Source organism: Pezoporus wallicus, unplaced genomic scaffold (assembly GCF_028554395.1).
Source record: "Pezoporus wallicus isolate ANWC-B61680 ecotype Strahan unplaced genomic scaffold, APGP_CSIRO_Pwel_v1 contig_8693, whole genome shotgun sequence".
Taxonomy (NCBI): domain Eukaryota; kingdom Metazoa; phylum Chordata; class Aves; order Psittaciformes; family Psittacidae; genus Pezoporus; species Pezoporus wallicus.
The window spans coordinates 135,445-148,363 of NW_026641814.1; the positions used below are offsets into that span (position 1 = coordinate 135,445).

General features: G+C 40.1%; 1 protein-coding gene across 4 annotated transcripts in view; it reads right to left on the minus strand.

The window, feature by feature from the left end:
- ESRP2 (epithelial splicing regulatory protein 2) overlaps positions 1–7,028 on the minus strand; it is a 46,827-nt gene extending 39,799 nt beyond the window's left edge. The window contains exons 1-3 of one of the 4 annotated variants that reach the window (XM_057425414.1): positions 6,897–7,028; positions 6,348–6,500; positions 5,321–5,449 (exon numbers count right to left, since the gene is read on the minus strand). In XM_057425414.1, coding sequence (XP_057281397.1) covers positions 5,321–5,449; positions 6,348–6,482 — 264 coding nt within the window. In that variant the 5' untranslated portion in view covers positions 6,483–6,500; positions 6,897–7,028. Of the gene's footprint in view, positions 1–5,320; positions 5,450–6,347; positions 6,501–6,744 lie in introns of all 4 variants that reach the window. The other 3 variants (XM_057425416.1, XM_057425413.1, XM_057425415.1) reach the window with 3 other exon arrangements.
- Between the last annotated feature and the right edge of the window lie 5,891 nt (positions 7,029–12,919).

The window sequence follows — 12,919 nt, forward strand, 5'->3', positions numbered from 1 at the left end:
AGTGGGAGCTGGTGCACAGTGGATTTGTAAAAGAAAAAATTTTCACATATACTGTCAACAAGAGAATAACAACTAGGGTTCTGAAACAAAAGTTAGCCATCCATTTTCACTAAGGGAAAAAAAAAACCACTCTAACAGCCTGCAGCTACAGGAAGCATTAGCACACCCTTACTTCCCCACAGCAAAGACAGGATATTTTAGTATTAGGTATCAAACACAAATTAACCAATGCACATTGAAGTTTACCAATGGAAATAAAGAGCTAGTAGATGACAATGTATATTAAGAACCCTGCATAAGGCTACATGCAAACAGTACACTCTGTCCTCCTGCAAAAGCAGGATTTTATCACTGACCTGCCCTGACAACTTGAAGGTACCTATCAGGGAATCCTTCCCACTCACTGCAGATCCCAAACCAAGGCCACAGTTTCACAATACCAACTGCTTGCTGGTCAACCCATCTTAAAACATTTCTCTGCTTTCACCCACACTGCTTGTCCATACCCCAGTGCCATGGGTGCCCTCAGAAAAGCTACCTAATCTTCCACACTGTACATCAAACAGAACTATTCCAGACCAGAACTCTATTTCACTCTGAATAGTGCACCACTCATTTAATATGCAGCCCCCAAAACCTTTGTATTGGCAGAATAAAATTGTTGAGGGAGGTCCATGAAGCAGCACCTACCTAAGTAAATGGTGCCACTAAAAAGTTTTTGTTCAACTGCAGCTTGAGAATGTGATGCGGGGGCAGAAATACCTTAAGCAGGTATCACCAAACATGTTGGATCATGTAGTTTCATGGGACATAAGCTTGGACAGCAAAGCATCTCAGAAGTTCCCACCCTACCTGCTTATTTCAGTGATCCTGTTTACAGCTCAGCTTCACAAAGAGTTTTACTGTCACAACAAAAAAAGATGGCAAAGTATGGTGCAGGGGCAAGAAAGAAGCTGGCTTCACTGCTAAAGGCAAATCTTGTGAAACTACTCCCTAAGTATCTGTTGCGGAGAGAGCAGCTTGCTCAGTAACACTTGCCAAATGGTTGTCAAACACCTGCTCCAAAACTTCTGAACTCGGATCCTGTAAATGTTCCAAAACAGGTTTACTGAGGTGACGCAGTCACCAAATAATGTGAAGTTGTAAGACCAACCACAAGACTCAAAACCAAACAACAAAAAAAAAGATCATCCTGCATTTTCAGGCTTTTTTTTCTGCAGACTGAAGGTTCAGAGGTGCATTAAAAAATAATTTTTTAAGAAATCTTTTATCCAAAATGCATTTGTGACAGCTGGCAAGTGAGCCAAGAAAACTTCTAGCTGGTGCTTTGTGAAGAAGAGGCTGCAGAACAAGTTTCTCTAAAAAAAAAAAATAATAAAATAAAAAAAAAGTTTTAACCAGTTTGTCAGGTTAGAGGAATTCACTGGCTCTTCCTCCTCTCCCCACATCCCATTTGTTTCCAACTACTAATCTAACAAGCTTGTTTTTTGCTGAATTTGTTGATATGTGAAAAAATAAATTGTGCCTGCAGCTCATGTGGATGATCAATAGGCATCCAAACATGCTCCAGAGAACTGGTAATTTGCAACCACCTGATGAAGTGGCTGCCCCTCAAGATTTTCAATTTGTGCATAGTTTTTTAGAAGACTGGGGAAAAAAAGGCCCAGCTTTGTCTTTCCGTGTTTAAGAATATGAATTGAATCCATCACTGATGTACTTGACTCAATGCAACAAACTTTTAGAAAGACTCAGATAGTCTTCCAAACCAATTTTTAATACTTAAATGTCAATCCATAGATGAAACGTGGATGCTTTCAACAGGTCCAAAAGCAGACCCAGTTCTCATGAGAACCTCTCCCTTTTTAGTATATCGTTCAAAGTATGACAGTAATTACAGCTAAATACTGCAAACAGCTCTTTAAAATTATTAGCTCTTCTTAAGACATATCCTTTGTCAGGGAGACATGCAAATATTGCCTTGCAAAAGTAAAGTAACATGTCTTAAGGCAAATCATGCTGATTCAGCCAGGTTTTTTTTTGTATGGGAAGGATTAAGATATCCACAACACTTTCAAATTAGTATTCAATCTTCAACTTAAAACCCCGATGGCTAGACTCAGAGAAGCATATTAAGATGTCAGCTTTCTTATGATCCAGTAATGGGGCTGAGAGAAAGGCAAACTTCATTTTGGTTTGGCTCTTGAAAAGCAACCTTCCACTCCTGCAAGGTTTCAAAGAGCAACCTGAAAATAATTCTCTCCATTAAAGGCTTGAAAGTGGAAAACCATAAAATTCCAGCAGTTATTTAGAAAAATATGCTAGATAAGCCAGTTTTGTGATTTGAGGATGTGAACAATAAAACCTAGCAAGAATGTCCCAGCAGTGCAGAAAGAAACTGCTCCCTTTAGCAAGCAGTGTAGGTAATGGATATTTAGAGGCTTGCGTCACAGGTTCAAGACAGTTCCAGATACACACTTCAATAAGAGAACACCTACTTTTCCTGCAAAAAAAAAAAAACAAAACACCAAACCTCGTATTTTTCTACTCAGTAGCATTCTGGAACTACAACGACATACCTCAGTCAGCAGCTGCAAGTTACTGGTCCAACAACAGGTAAGTTATTAATGTCATTATGAATTAAATACATCAAGCAGAATGTTCCAAAGGGCACACATTTTATGACTTCAGGTAACTATTCGTACATTACCAGGATCTTTCTCTCCTCCCCATCTCAACCATATCTATTGGAACATTGCACATCATCTATCAGAAAAACACATCTCGATCCCATAAATGCACTAGCATCTGTGGAATCAAATGCTTGTTACCCTGCACAAGCATAGTATTTAACAACTTGCAGCAAAATGTGTGGAGCATACGCTGCGGCAAACACCTTGGTTATTCAGGAGCACTGTGCTTCAGGACCTCACTTTGTAAAATTACTCAGTAAAAATACACCAGCGGGGAACCCTATTTTAGACTATTTCTTAAGACAAACTCAGGTAGTATGTTGTGCAATACGTAACACTGTAAGGATATGAAGTCAAATTGAAATGACACATCGTTTGATTAAGCGCCTTGTGACAAGCAGAGTAAATATTTCACCATAAACTTTTGATAGACCCTACCATTGCTGGAAAGGGAACTAAACAGTAAGAGAAGGAGGATTTCTGTGGAAAAAAACTTTTCTGTGGAAAAACTCAAGACCCACAGCAAGTGATCTACTGTTTACCAATTACAAATCTCAGAATCAGAATTACAGAACAGCTGAGGTTGGGAGAAACCTCTGAAGCAGAGATAAAAATTGCAATGGATTTGTGCTTAGAGATTCTTACTTCCTTCTGCATGTACAGACTAAGTACCCAAGGCAAAAGCCAGAAGCAGGCACTGAAACTTTCATTTAGATGATTGAGATGTGTGCTAAAGTGTGCAATTTTCAGCTGCATCATCAAATTTTCTACCACCATCCAACCAGGGTGTGGAAGGCTAATTTCACATACTCTATGACACCATCTCCAATCAAGGTACAAGTTTATTTTCTTTTCCTCCTTCTTTCCAAATAACCACTTCTTCACCCAGGTGTGCTTTTGCTAATCAAAACATTTAACTGAGGAAAAAAAAAATGTGTTGACAAATACCCAAATCGCTCTTAAAATACAATTAAAATATTTGATGGACTTGTCTTTGAAGGTGCAGAAAATGATCTACTATTAGAGAATATAGAAGTTTCCTTTTTGCCACCATTGTGAGAGGATGCATTAATTCTCTCCTAACTTCCATGGTGTCAGGACACATAGAGGGGAAGAGAGGTGAGCGTAGGTAAAGTGTGCTCCAGAAAACCCATGACAGAACTGGCCATATCACAACTGCCATCCAACAATCAACTGCAAAATCATTATTTAGTTGCATAGATATGCCAAACAAAAAATGAGGGGAAAAAAAAAAAATGTTTTTCAAGAGTCTCTACCCACCTACACACAAAGGTAGTATTTCCTTTTATTTGCTAAAGCAGACCCACCTACAGTGCAATTTACGGCAGTAAGATACAATCTCTCATAAAGTATTGAGTATAATTAAAGTATGTCTGTTATAAAGGTAAACGGAGTGTACTAGGCTGAGCTGATGTCTTTAGTTCAAGATCTGGGACAAGATCAAACCTGCAGCTGCACATTTTCTCAGGGGTTATTTTGAAGCTTTTTTTTAAAAAGAAATCACCTTGCTCTTGGACTCTAACAAAACTAGCATAGGTACAATAAATGCCATCTGTAGCTCATGTTGACAAATTTTAAGACACATAAAAATTACACGTTTCTATTTTCCAAGATACTAACTGAAGTGAAGTATTAACTAGTCAGTATCAAAGAGGGTTAGAACCTAGTCTGCCAAGTTATCTGTGTCACCAGAAGTTACAGCAACATGAACCTGTTCTACTGCCTAGGCAAGTTTCTTGCCGAAACACACCTATGAATGATTCAGACAAGGTGTGGAAAACCAGTTTTATATGTTACACAAAAACTCACCATTGTATTTTTCCATTCAAGTACATTTCATATAAAGAAGACACAGGGAAGGCAAACAAACTTGCAGGAACTGCATAGGCATACGCTACTTGCATTAAAATCTTTTAGGTAACTTAGGACTCTTGATTGGCAAGGATCAAATAAATTTACAGAATTACACTCTCGGTGTAATATTAAACGAATCAAAGAGAAAAATACAGAAGTTGTAGGGGGAAAAAGAAGCAAACCAAACCAAACCAAAACCAAACCAAACCAATCACCTTATAATCCACTAAACTAATTAGGCTCATCTGGAAATGAGTGGGGTACAACAAACACAGCTGATGTTTTGTGAAAGCATAGTTTTAAAGTTTTCAACTCACTTTCAGAATAACAAATAAGGACAAGGTCTTTAATAGACATTAGATCAATAAACCTGTAGATTAAAATAAACTGAATTTTGAATGTTTTACTAGCACTGCTAAATTAAGTAGTGCAGTTATCACCCTACTCTTTTTAAGGTTCGAGTAAAAGAAATTTGGAACAAAAGTAGACCTATTGAAATAATCAGAAGCCAGATCTTCCAAGGACTAGTGCATCAGCTCAGATACTCCGGTATTGTATGTAACTTTTCCAGAATTACAGGGTTCCCATTTCAAATGATTAATGTCTCTTTTGGGTTGGCTTTAAAATCAGCACAAACCCTGCCAGTGGTTTCAAAGTGAAAGGCAAAATAAAGTCCATTAATTTCACCAAATCAATTGAATCTCATCCCCAGGCTTAACCCTGAGCAGCCCCTGCTCCCAAGAGCAGGGCCTCACCTGCTGAAGAACCCGGTCCAGTGGTTCGGCTTTGTCCAGTCCCTCTGGTGTTAAGCCACTCACTTCACGACACTGGTCACTTAAATCCAAATTGTCTGCTTTCACCAGGGATTTGTGTAGAGTCCCTACCTAAAATCATTTAAGAAATTGTGGATAACAGTGAGGAACAATCGAATTGGCTGGTTTTAACAATACATTGAGGCTGCAGAAAAATCAGCAAGTTGCACTATCACCGTCCCGATAACAACCGCAATGAGGAGAAGCGTTTGTTCATCGAAACCTTGCACCTGGGTTTCTTCCCCTCCCACCAGGAGGGTCACACTCTCAGCTTCCCTGAATCGGAGCCGGTTTTCATGGAACAGCTTTTGCAGTTAACACCGATTTTTGCAAGAGTTGTTAACTGCAAAGGGAAAATCACATAACATTAAGGCAGCTTCCTGAATCTGTTAATGCAATTGATAGCTGTATTTGTCTTAGCAATGCCCTTCATCTGTAGGGGCATTGTTTGTTATTGTTTAGGGTAGGGCTTCCAGAAAGAAAAATTAGAGCGCATTTTCAGGTTATTTTAAAAATTCAATGAGGTCAGTATTCTCTTAAAGCTTATCCAAATAGTGGCTGGGAAAAATCCCAGTCTCCCAAAGTAGGCCGCAGAGGGTCCAGTGGTTACCCTGAGCCAGCTCCTGGAAAGCATGCTCACATGGAGCTCAAGGAGGCAGCTTTATGTTTCAAACCTTCAAAAGCCCGTAGCCATCTTCAGATTTGAAGCTACAGACGTTTTACAGAGGACGGGACAGGGGGGGTAGAAGCGGCTAAACTTTCTTAAAAAGTTACTTTTTTCCCTCTGAAAGGGAAGAAAAAACGGCGCTTCTCGAGGGAGTGACCCCGCGGTCGGGTCCCACTCCCCCAGTTCCCTCCCCTCAGTGCTTTCGGAGATTAAGAACCGGCTCCGGGGAGGCAGCGAGCGGCCGGGCGCCTGCCCGCCCAGCGCCCGGGGAACGCGCCCTCGGCCCGGGGGTCGAAGCCGTACCTTCTTGCTGTGTAGGTCCACAACTTGCCACACCAACAGAATTAGCTCCCTCTCATCCGAACCCAGTTTAGCCCCATATGCACCAGCGGTTGCCCCAAACAACACCACCAAAGAGTCACTGTGCGAAGCCGTCATGACCACAGGGGGAAACAACTACAATCAAAAGCAGAGGTCAAAAAAAAAAAAAAGGAAGGAAAAAAAAAAGACAGAAAAAGAAAACAAAACAAAAAAAGATACGCGAACAAACAAGAACAAAAAAAAAAAAAAAAATCCCACGAGGCTTACCCCCTACCGCTAAATAATCAAAGGAGAAAGGAGCAAACAAGGAGTCACAATATCGAAAGAGCTGGTTAGGATGTTGGAAGTCAACAACAATGGAGAAAGCTCCCATTTCTACCTGTTCCCGGTGATCTCCTTCCCGGGGCTGATTAGGAGGTGAAATTAGCAAGCTGTGGGTTGCTTCCCTCCTGACATCATGGCAGAAATCCAGCCTGGGCTGGAGCAGTTTTCTTTTTTTTTTCCCCATTCCCTTCCCCTCGCCCAAGTTACCTGCCCGCGGTGCAGCTCACGTGACTCGAGTCAATCTCCCCGGGGGCCGAGGCCATTGGGCCTTTGGGAAAGGTGTAGGAGGGACAGACGGAGAATCAGCGCCCAGCTGAGCTGGCCTGATTGGGTTTTGAGGGAGATCAAAGGAAAACTCCCTTCCCCTCCCTTTCATCTTGCCTACAGGAAGTGCCTCTACCTGTGTTCAGTTCTGCGGGGACCCGCCCGGCGCGGCCGTGGACCATGCGCGCTCCGGTGCTCGCCCTTGAGGGGACAGGTGATGTCTGTGCACTCACACCGGGACCCTTCTTTTGGCGATGTGAAGAATAGTTGCTAAAACACCCTCTACAACTTCGCTTTCCACAGTGTTCACCTGCTGGTGACCGATCGTCCTTTGTGCCGGTGGTAACTGCGCAGTCACAGCGCCGGAGTACAGGGGGATGTTTAAGGGCTACACAGACAGAAAGTACTTTGTGCTTCAGACTCTGCACGGCACCTGGTTTGCAAAGGTGGATCTTAATAACACAATTTTCGTTTTGGAGAAAGGGTATATCTAGGATGTCTTGCAAAACAGAAATGCAAGCCCTGTATTTTCTACTAACTGCTCAGTGAGGAGCTGCCTCCTGGACGTTAACTGCGGTCCGAGGTCCACAGTTTCTCTCTACCTCTTCTATTTCTCCAATAGGAAAACACCATCTAGTTTAGCTACTACAAAAGTACTCCTCCAAGCATTTCTGCTAGATGGGAGCAGCGCTAATATTTGGAACATCAAAGGGGCTGGGACCGTTTTTGTAGATACTGTCAAACTCACATTTACTTTAAATCAAAAATGAAAATCAAAAAGCATCTAAGTTGTTTTGTCTATGTTACTATTTTTCCTGTTGCCACCACTGCTAAGTTACTAATGATTGTCAAATGCTGCAAGTTAGATTAGTCATGATTTTTCTTTTGCTTAATTACATCTTCAGTTTGTACTCCAGTATTAGTGTGGTATTGAAATACAGTTTTCACTGAATGAAAAATGGTGCTGCTATTTCACTGCTGATGTCTATCACAGAAGAATGCAGAGCTGGACATTTAACTGAATATCTTCTGGGTTTAAATACTAACAGAAAATTTTTTCTTTTTCTTTTAACATTCTAATTCTGTAATTGGTTAATTTTAGCAGTTATTGTGGACCTCATTCAGCAAACACCAATTCACATGCTAACACCATCACCAAGACTATTTCCATTTATTTCAATAAAAATAAACTGCAGTTCAAGGATGCTGTCTTAGAATTCATGTATTGCACGTATATATCTGCATAGGCCATGCAGAGAACTGTGCAGGGCACATATGTATCTTACTGAACATTACAAGGTAATTGTGAATTGCCTCTCAGCTGTTGTCTCTGCTGTTCACACGTGCAACTGCCTGAAAAGCAGTCCTGAAGATAGATCATTGTTACAGAAAGGGCACATTCCTAGACTCTCAGAGATGAAAACTTTAATCGGTAACATACACATAATTGCATGCTCAAAATGTTTTCAGCAGTATATTTTCTGGCATTGCTGAATTTACCCAGCAACTGTATTTTCCTCTGTCAATACAAGTCTAGAAGTCCTTGGCAGAATAAAATTCCATTCATGTTCTTTTTGTTTGGCTATGTCCTTTGGATATGGTGGTAACAGCCTGTTCATTGTGTATGGGATGATTTTGAGCCCTTAAATCTGTAATAAGAACCATAAAAATATACTGACTTCTTGAGAACTGCTTCTCTTGTCCCAGTGTTTTCCCTCTCCTCTTGAATACACATATACCATGGGGATGTTTGGGGAGAGGCTGTATCTATACATGTAAATGTATGTATTTTACCTCTAGCTATGTTCACAGAAAAGAAGTCAGCTACAATTTATCTGCCATTTCATAGCCCTAATATGTAACCACTTCATACAAAATGGGGTTATAATTAGCACATTTCTAGAGAAGATCACACACATGATATATTCCTGCCCAGCTTCACGTATAGGCTCACAGGCTTCAGTGAATTGGCAAAGAGAATGCCAATGCATGTGTAATTGGCTTTTAGAATCTAAAGTGAAAGAAAAAAGTAGTGTAAATCACTTATAGCATGTCAAATTAAAGCAGACCTATTCATATCAATGCCAAAGGCCCTTGAAATCTTCCTTGAATCACAGAGGCTAGTGAGCCCAAATGCTCTTCTGCTTTTCACAATTATATTAGCTCAGCTAATAAAACCTAGTATCGCTCCCTAGAAAATCAACCTGGTTTCTACTCTTAGACTATCTTGACTCATATAGTTCTACTGTTACTAGGCTGTCTAAACTGCTTTAGCTAAATGGACTTCAAACATATTGTAAAACTTTTTTTTTTTTAAATTAAATAAATGCTGGCCTTCCTAAGATTTCAGGCATTTTCAGTATCAGATTATGCACTGGTCTCCCATTCACCTTCTATCCACAACCCTCTTTCTCTCTGCATACAACCCTTAATTATAGCAGTCTCTGCAAAGTTATTGATCTAAAAAAGTTAAATGAATGACATTTCATGTTTCCACAGAACAGCAACAGAATCAATCCACTTCCTGAAACAACATGTGGACAAGCCTTTGTACACTGACCATTAACAAAGTTAATTTGTAACCAACATCTTGATGAAGAGTTACTGCTCTCCCTCAGCTTTAATCCAGGCAGGCATATTTGTAGGTTCTTGTTTGTAGGATCCATACAAGGATAACGTCTCATAAATGCAACTGAGTGGAGAATAAAAGTTTTAAAGATGGATGTTTATTGTTACGTAAGGTCTGTATTGTGATGATTTTGTTTGTTTCTCTTTAGTCAAATAAGCAAAAGTGGAGAATAGAATGGGTTTACAGTTAGATCACACAAGAACACTGAAGATGCTCATTAAATGCATTGTGCTTGCAATGGACAAATCTGTATTGACAATTTTAGTCTCACTATACACACAGTTTAATGAAGAAAAGACCACTCATCTTTTTACCTTTACTATATTGTTATTAAAAATCATGATCATTGAAGTCCTTTTGCTATAGCCTTATAAAAGGAGTATGAAACTTGGAGACATGTGATCTGGCGTAATTATGCTGACCACATTCAGATCTACAGCAATACTTCAATTACCTTTCAGGGAAGGTAAAAGTCAGTCCTCTGTTCCAAACTTGTATGATACTGAAAAGTTATTTAGCTTCCTTATGAATATTCTACTCATCAGTTACAAGGAAGAAAATTATGATGATTTTTAGCCTTGTAAAATGGTTTGAGATGCCCTGAGAAAAGTGAACTAACTTTTCAGTTGAGTCTAACTTGAAAATTGGCGATGTTGGTGGGGCAGCGAGGTTAGATAAAATGACCTCCAGAAGTCTCTCCAGCTGAAATTATTCTGTGGTTCTGAGAAACAGCTGTTAAATTAAGTATGGATGGAGCCTTGGGTTCTATATGCACCATAAGGATACCAGTAAATCCTGTGTGTGCCTCAGCATCTCCAAACTGCACTGGCAGAGGAAGTAAAAGACACAGCTACAGTTTGGGTGGAGAAGAGATTCAGAGCAGCCCTGTGGGGAAGGACTTGGAAGTGTTGATTGATGAGAAAATGAACATGAGCCAGCTTCAGTGTGCGCTAGCAGCCCGGAAAGCCAGCTGCATCCTGGGCTGCATCAAAAGGAGCGTAACCAGCAGATTCAAAGAGGTAATCCTGCCCCTCTACTCTGCTCTTGTGAGACTCCACTGGGGGTATTGTGCCCAGTTGTGGTGTCCTCAACATAAAAAGGACATGGAACTGTTGGAACAAGTCCAGAGGAGGCCACGAGGATGATCGGGGACTGGAGCACCTCCTGTATGAAGACAGGCTGAGAAAGTTTGGGCTGTTCAGCCTGGAGAAGAGAAGGTTGCATGGAGACCTCATAGCAGCCTTCCAGTGTCTGAAGTAAGCCTATAGGGATGCTGCATCTTCATGATGGACTGTAGCAATAGGACAAGGGGTAATGGGTTAAAACTTAAACAGGGGGAATTCAGGTTAGATATAAAGAAGAAGTTCATCACTGTGAGTGTGGTGAGGCACTGAACAGGTTTCCCAGAGAAGTGGTACTACCCCTGGCAGTGTTCGAGGCCAGGTTGGACGAAGCCTTGGGTGAGATGGTTTAATGTGAGGCATCCCTGCCCATGGCAGGGGGTTGGAACTAAATGATCTTAAGGTCCTTTCCAACCTAAACCATTCTATGATTCTATGTAAGTGATCTGTAAGTAAATGTGAAGACATTTAAATTTCATACCCATTCAGTCTTTGGCTAACAGGTGGGATTTAAGTAACTGCAGCAATGTTTTCTGAAGGAGGAGCTTTTGTAACTCCTGAAACATAAACTCATAGGTAAAACATTTTCTGGCATCCTTTAACAGCAAATGAGTGGGAAAGGGCATGGGAACAACTGCTTAACAGTGTTCTTTGATTGCTGTCCAGATGTTTGGAGAGATCTGATTTTTTTCGTCTGCCAGGTAGGTCTGTCATCATTACAATGCAGTATAAAAGTCTTGAAATAATTTCCAGTGGGATATTCACAAAAGCTCTTCAATATGCAAAAGCACTTCAGAACAGTGGTTTCCTATGGATTGTTCCCATGCAGTCTCTAGCCCCATCAAGCCATACTGAAAGCATTCTCTTAGAATCCCCTATCAGCTGGAATTCAATTTCTATTGACTGAAAGATAAACTAAAATATAAAATTGGTGACTAGGCAAGGTAAATAAAAATGGAATTACTTTCCCTATTATTTTACATTGGTTCTCTCCTTCATGAATGACAACCACTCCAGTGTGTTAATCCTACACAAACTCCCACTGAAGTATAGCTGTATGCTGTTTAGGCAAATTTATCCAGATTATAGGTATCAAGCTTTTGATCTATGTCTTTACTTTTCTGTCAAATGTATGGCCAGATCAAACATGCATGCATAGTAGTGTCTTCCGTTGATATTACTGTAGATTTGCAGTTAACAATTTACAACAAATACATAGTGAATTTATATTTTTCTTTCATTGGAAATAATGCTTTCCTTAAATTAATTTACTAAATAGTTTTCTGGAATTAGAATGATTGAACTGTTAGCTGGTGGGGACCTCTGGAAGCCCCCTTGTCCAAAATTGAGACCACAGATGGACTGCAGCCAGCACTAGATTGAACCAGCTAATGCTTTGCTTAGCAGTGTGGTGAAAACCTCCATGCCTAACCTGCTCCAGTGCTACACTGAATTTTTAAATAACTCACTGCAACTAGTTGAGACAGGACCTTTAAGCTGTGGTAAGTTAGACAAGCCATATGATATGATTTCTCTTACCAAATGAGATGAATATGCGAGTACTTCCTGAACCTTTCAATCTACCTTACCCATGATGGAAAATTCACTTTGAGTGAAGCTTTATTGTCACTAGAATCTGCCTAAATAAACTTCCACCATAACTGGGCATTTTTTACTAGTCTCAGATATAATATACAAATGGAAATTCAATAGAAAATATTACTTCTGTTTCAGGTTTTTAAGCAAATTGATGTTCAGCCTTAGATTACAACACTTCCATTACTCACCCATCCTCTCTTTGCCCATTGAAAGGATATAGAAGTTTGCAAGTCTGTCAGTGTGACTGCATATCCAGCAGTAAAAAAAATTGCTTTTTTAGTGATGGGATTTAATATAATAAGTCGTTTGTTGCATCAGCTATATGGGACCACCCCACCCCCCAAAAAAACACTAAAACCATCCTTGCTATCACCACTACCATGCTTTGGTTAAAAGAGTAAATATACCGACTGATAACACAATTCACTGCAATAGCTAAATGCCAGAATGCTGGCTTTCACTCACTACTATTTAAATGAAATTTAATAGAATAAACTTATTCATATATAACAATTAAATCTAAATCCCTTTGCATACTTGCAATTCAAAATGATAAACATTATATCCTCTTTCAAAAAGATCAGTTGGTTAACTCCTCATAACAGAAAATGGGGATG